This window comes from Nipponia nippon, unplaced genomic scaffold (genome assembly GCF_047370975.1).
Source record: "Nipponia nippon isolate SJK-2023a ecotype South Korea unplaced genomic scaffold, ASM4737097v1 scaffold_2, whole genome shotgun sequence".
Lineage (NCBI taxonomy): Eukaryota > Metazoa > Chordata > Aves > Pelecaniformes > Threskiornithidae > Nipponia > Nipponia nippon.
This window is the reverse complement of record NW_028262336.1, coordinates 888,404-894,403: the sequence shown is the minus strand read 5'-3', so window position 1 is coordinate 894,403 and position 6,000 is coordinate 888,404. Positions and strand designations below refer to the sequence as shown.

At 55.2% G+C, this 6,000-nt stretch overlaps 1 protein-coding gene across 3 annotated transcripts in view; it reads left to right on the top strand.

Moving 5' to 3' along the window:
• Window positions 1–784: 784 nt before the first annotated feature.
• The window catches only part of PEX5 (peroxisomal biogenesis factor 5), a 23,750-nt gene continuing 18,534 nt past the window's right edge, over window positions 785–6,000 (top strand). Inside the window, exons 1-6 of one of the 3 annotated variants that reach the window (XM_087757155.1) lie at window positions 785–886; window positions 1,383–1,594; window positions 2,998–3,033; window positions 3,210–3,342; window positions 4,015–4,149; window positions 5,285–5,390. In XM_087757155.1, coding sequence (XP_087613281.1) covers window positions 1,445–1,594; window positions 2,998–3,033; window positions 3,210–3,342; window positions 4,015–4,149; window positions 5,285–5,390 — 560 coding nt within the window. In that variant the 5' untranslated portion in view covers window positions 785–886; window positions 1,383–1,444. Of the gene's footprint in view, window positions 887–1,246; window positions 1,595–2,997; window positions 3,034–3,209; window positions 3,343–4,014; window positions 4,150–5,284; window positions 5,391–6,000 lie in introns of those variants that run through there. The other 2 variants (XM_087757157.1, XM_087757156.1) reach the window with 2 other exon arrangements.

Below are 6,000 nucleotides of genomic sequence, written 5' to 3'. Positions count from 1 at the left end.
TCCCCGCACCTGCAGCGGTGCCTGGGGTTGTTGTGACCCAAGGGCAGGACCCGGCCCTGAGCCTTGCTGACCCTCACCCCGTGGCCTGGGCCCATCGCCCCAGCCTGGCCAGGGCCCTCTGCAGGGCCTCCCTGCCCGCCAGCAGATCAACGCTCCCGCCCAGCTGAGTGTCGCCTGCGAACTGACTGAGGGTGCCCTCGATCCCCTCGTCCAGATCATTGATAAAGGCATTAAACAGAACCGGCCCCAGCACTGAGCCCTGGGGACACCACTGGTGACCGGCCGCCAGCTGGATTTGGCTCCATTCACCACCACTCCCTGGGCCCGGCCATCAGCCAGGTTTTACCCAGCAAAGCGTACGCCCGTCCAAGCCCTGAGCAGCCGGTTTCTCCAGGAGAATGCTGTGGGCAACGGTGTCAAAGGCCTTACTGAAGTCCAGGCAGACAACACCCGCAGCCTTCCCCTCACCTTGTCCCAGAACGTGGTGATGAGATGAACGTGTGCTACTCGCACGTACCACGGGAACCTCCTCTTCTCCGCTCTGCAGTTCCACCGCGGTGAGCGGTGAACAGGGCACCAACGCCGCGCCAGACCTGCTGCTCTAAATCTACGTAGCGTGTTTATTAACTCTGCGACATAATTTTAATGATGTAGTATAACATGAGGCATATTTCTGCAGTATATATATGTACATACCATATACGCACCGCTTCGCTCCAGCGGCGGGGACTGGCAAAGCCCGTGCTGGCATGCCCGTCCTCCCCGCCGCCGGTGCTGGCCCAACGCCGGCGGGACTCTGGCCCTTTAAGAGGCTCTGGTGCCTGGCCCTTTAAGAGCTGGCCCCGCCCCCCTACCCCGTGAGCGCCGCGAGCCCCGGCCGCCCCAGGTACGGAGCCGGGCGGGGGGGTCCCGCCGCGCCGCGCCCTCTCCTCCGTCCGCCCGGGGCCGGGCGCGCCGGGTCCGGGCCGGGGTTCCGCCGCCCGGGCGGCTGGCGGCAGGGGCGGGCGGGGGCGCGGGGCTCGTCGGGGCGGCCGCGGCCTTGACGTCCGTGGCGAGCGGGGTGTCCTCTGCCGGCGGGGCGGGGGTGGAGGGAGCCGCTGGCGGGGGGGGGGGTCCCGCTGCCCGGGGCGGCGGAGGTTCTTCCCGGCCATGGCAGCCGTGACCGCGCTCGGCCGCGCTGGGAGCCGGCGGCGGCGGGGGGGGGGGGGGGCTGGGGGCGCGGCCGTCTGCCTCCGGGCCGGGCCCGGGGGCCCCCCGGCCGGGCAGGTTGGGGGGCGGCCGGTGTGTCGTCGTCCCCCCCCCCGCAGGCTCCCGGGGAGGGGGGCAGCGGGGTCGGGGCTCCGCCTGACGCTCACCCGGTGTCCGTGCCGCCCCGGCGCCAGGTGCAGGCCCGGTGGGGTTTGGAGCCGACCTTCCCTCCTTCCCTCCCTCCCTGCCTGGCGCCATGGCCATGAGGGAGCTGGTGGAACCGGAGTGCGGGGGCTCCAACCCCCTGATGAAGCTGGCCGGCCACTTCACCCAGGACAAAGCCTTGCGGCAGGAAGGACTTCAGGGCCCGCTGGCCTGGCCCCCCGGCGCTCCCGGGGCTACAGCCGTGAGTGTTGCCGGTGGCTCGGGTCGCTGAGGTGGGGCTGGGTCAGGCAGCACGGGAGGGGGGCGGGCGGTGCGGGGGGCTGTTGGCGCAGGTAGGGGCGGTGGTGGGGTTTTTTTTTTGGGGGGGGGGGGAGGGAAGGGGGAAAAAAGGCCCACGGGGTCACCCGGGTTGTGCTGCGGGGTTGTGGGGTGAGGGCCTGCCTGTGGAAGCTGGATGACGGGCACTCGGGGGGTGTCGGTGGCTGTGGGGAGCTGTGTCCTGGGTTGTGTCAGGAACAGCGTGGCCAGCAGGACCGGGGCAGGGATCGTCCCCCTGTGCTGGGCACTGGTGAGGCCGCCCCTCAAATCCTGTGCACCCTCAGTCAGTTTGCAGATGGCGCCAAGTTGGGTGGAAGTGTCGATCTGCTGGAGGGCAGGGAGGCCCTGCAGAGGGCCCTGGCCAGGCTGGGTCGATGGGCCCAGGCCACTGGGTGAGGGTCAGCAAGGCTCAGGGCCGGGTCCTGCCCTTGGGTCACAACAACCCCAGGCACCGCTGCAGGTGTGGGGAGGAGCGGCTGGGAGCTGCCCAAAGGGAAAGGACCAGGGGGTGTTGGTTGACAGCCGCTGAACATGAGCCAGCAGTGTGCTCAGGTGGCCAAGAGGGCCAATGGCACCCTGGCTTGTATCAGGAACGGTGTGGCCAGCAGGAGCAGGGAGGTGAGAGTGCCCCTGTACTGGGCACTGGTGAGGCCGCACTTCAAATCCTGTGCTCAGTGTTGGGCACAAGTCTTATGAGGAGCGGCTGAGGGAGCTGGGGTTGTTTAGTCTGGAGAAGAGGGGGCTGAGGGGAGCCCTCATTGCTCTCTGCAACTGCCTGAAAGGAGGCTGGAGCCGGGGGGGTTTGGTCTCTTCTCCCCAGGAACAAGCGATGGGACGAGAGGGAACGGCCTCAAGCTGCACCAGGGCAGGTTTGGGTTGGATATTAGGAAAAATTCCTTCACGGAAAGGGCTGTCAGGCCCTGGCCCAGGCTGCCCAGGGCAGGGGCTGAGTCCCCATCCCTGGAGGGATTTCAAAGCTGGGGAGATGTGGTGCTTGGGGACATGGTTTAGTGGCAGCCTCGGCAGCGCTGGGTTAACGGTTGGACTCAATGATCTTCAAGGTCTTTCCCTACCTTAACGATTCTATGATTCTGTGCCTTACTGTGACAGGCCTTAACCGAGAAAGTGGTGGGAGGGGGGTTGGACAGTATCACTCAAGGTATTCCTGCTCCTTTAGCTTCCATGTAAGCAGGCAGTGGATGCAAGAAAATGCTGACAGCCTAAGCTCCAGGAAGAGGAAGATGTAAACGAATCGGATCATGGGATGTGTGTGGAGAGGGGTATGGCGTTAAAGCTGTTGGGATAATTGCTCACTGTTCCCTGTAGGTATCCAAACCACTGGGAGTGGCCACCGAAGATGAGGTAAGAACAGATTGATGCATCTCCTTACTTCTTTTCTCATCAACACTGTTTGCTATTTTTCCCCTTACCTGATATTAATCTTTCCTTCTGACAAGCTCGTTTCTTTCTCTCATGCTCCATGGCTCTGCTGGTTCATCTTTTATGCTGTGTTTCTAATCCATCTCTCTCTTTGGCAGCTGGTTGGAGAGTTCCTGCAAGAGCAGAATGCCCCTTTACTGTCCCGTGCACCCCAGACCTTTAAGATGGATGACCTGTTGGCTGAGATGCAAGAGATTGAACAGTCAAACTTCCGACAGGCCCCTCAGCGAGGTGAGGGGAGCTAGAGTAGGTGGAGAGCTGGAAAAGATCTTGGTGTTACAGTTAAGCTCCTAGCAGGGTGGTTCCCATCTTGTGAGACTGTATCTGCAGTATTGTTTCCAGATTTGGGCTTCCCAGTATACGGAGATGCAAGTCCAGTAGAGATCAGTAAGGTGTTCAGGGTCTGGAATACATGGTGTAAGATGAAAGGCTGAGGGAACTGGGTTTGTTCAGCCTGGAGAAGAGGAGTCTGGGGGGTGGAGCGTCTTGTTGCTGTCTTCAGCAGCCACGGCCAGGATCTTCGCAGCGTTACACAGCGAAAGGACAAGGGACAATGGACACAACTTGCGGAAAGGGGAACTGTCTAGATGTAAGGACACGCTTCCCTTGGAGGGCGGTTCAGTACTGGAACAGGTGCCTAGGGAGGCTGGGGAATTGCCAGCCTTGGACAAGTTCAGAAGTTACCTGATGAATGCCCTGAGCAACGTAATCTCTAGCTTTAATGTTAGCCTGCTGTGAGGACACTAGCAACCTCCAGAGATTCCTTTGAAGCGGAATTTTACTCTGTGATTTTATTATAACAAAAGAGAAAGATCAGAGATGATGACGGCTAGCCTGGAACACTTCAGTGATGCCTTTGAGTCCTCCAGTCCTCACTTCTGTTTTTTTTTTTTCTTCTTGTAGCTCCAGGTGTGGCAGCCCTGGCCCTGTCTGAAAACTGGACCCAGGAATTCTTGGCTGCAGCAGACAGTGCTGGTGATGTCTCTTCGGATTACAATGAGGCTGACTGGTCACAGGAGTTCATTGCTGAAGTGACAGGTGAAGGGTCCCTTTTGGGATTACTGTCACGATGTTGCCCATCATGTGCCCGTGTGTCGTGGAGAGTTACTGAATGTGAAATTGGAGTAATGCTTTGGGCCCAGCAGTCAGCGTTTACTGTAGCAGCTTTAACTGGGGGAAAATAAAAGCTGCTTTGCAATGGCTTAGCCAAATTGTGAACAATGTGTGTGGAAGCTCAGGTGTAAGGGTCTTGTTTTTAGCTTAGGTTACTTGGAGAACTTAGGAGAAGCAGGCTATTCAAGCTGCTTTTATAAAAATGATTATGATTCAACTGATGCAAATTCTGGAGTTGGTCTGGTACTGCTTCTTACTTACATATTCTTTAATTCCCTCTCTTAAGGCTAAATTTGCCTTTGGTACAAAGGTAAATATTGTTTAGTGTGCTTTGGCCAAATACTTTTTGTCCGTTTCATGGAGATAGAGGGATGTTGCACCTTGAAAGTGTGCAAAGGGAATGTTTCTGGCGCAAAGGTTAGGCTTTCTGTTTCTAGCAAGCTGGTGGCTTATCTGAAAAGCCATCCTGCGTCGCGTGTAGAGCTGGGGCTGGAATAGGGTCCTGTTACCATCCATGACCTAATCTGGAAGTTATGAATAAGATTTAAATAGACGCCATTCTCTTCTCCAGGAGTGGCCACTGTCAAGAGCCGGGTAGTCCCCTTCTTTGACCTTCACTCTTTATAATTCTGGGAATATAAATCAGCATTTACCAAGGTCTTTGAGAAAGTTCTGATGAAAACCCAGTGCTTTGTAGGCTGTGCTTTTGACAGAGGCTTGTAACGCATTGCGAATTTTCTTGCCCTACATAGTGTCCCACATGGAGTAGACGAATAAGTTGTGACGTGAAAGTAGAAAATCATAAGGTTATTGGCACCACAGTGGCATCTGTATTAATACACAGTCTGAACCTGATTGATTTTTAGATCAGAATTGATTGATTTTTAGATCAGAATAAACAAAGTTGGAAGAAACAAGCATGAACAATCTTTCTTTGGAGTGGTCTTCTCTGTATGTTAGCTAACTGTGTGTAAAGTGGAGAGAGCAAAATCTGCAGTTAATCTGAGTGACGGTCTGCCTGTCTTACTCTTCTCCCCATTATTCCTGATATCCTATGCAGATCCGCTGTCTGTGTCTCCTGCCAAGTGGGCAGAAGAATACCTAGAGCAGTCAGAGGAGAAACTGTGGCTTGGGGAATCTGAAGACCAGTCTTTGGCGGATAAATGGTGAGTCTGTCTCCTTAACACTAGTTATTGCTGCTAGGCCCTTGGGTGGGTGAAGTTTGGATAGGTGATAGAAATCTGCTAGGGCCTGAATGCTTTTGAGTAATTTAACCTAGGCTGATGTTCTCAGGCCTTTGGTTTCAGAGAAAGGAGGAAACAGTGCTCGGAGACTGAAATTTTTAAGAGATCCTAGCTTTTTTATTTTCTAGTTCAAGGAAGATACTGCGATCATGTAGGCTAACTTAATCTCATGCCTAATGCAGAGCTCCTTAAAGTGATTTCAGGAACTTTCAGGAGTTCCTAATCAAGCAGAACTTTTTTCCACAACAGATGCACAATCTAAAAAAAGATTTAAAGATCTCAAGTACTAGACTCTACTAGTTGTAAACTTCCGTCGCTTTATTCTCCCTATGTGACAAACCACATCCAGCCTTTCCACTGCATATGTCTAGATTCAGCCTTCCAGACATTATTTTCATGTGTCTTTGTGTGGTAGATTAAAGAACAGTCTGCTACTACGGATCTTTTCTGTATAGGTACTGTTGACTACGGTCAAGTTTTTTCAGTTAACGAAACAAAACACAAGCAAGCAATTTGGGCTCTTTAGATCTTT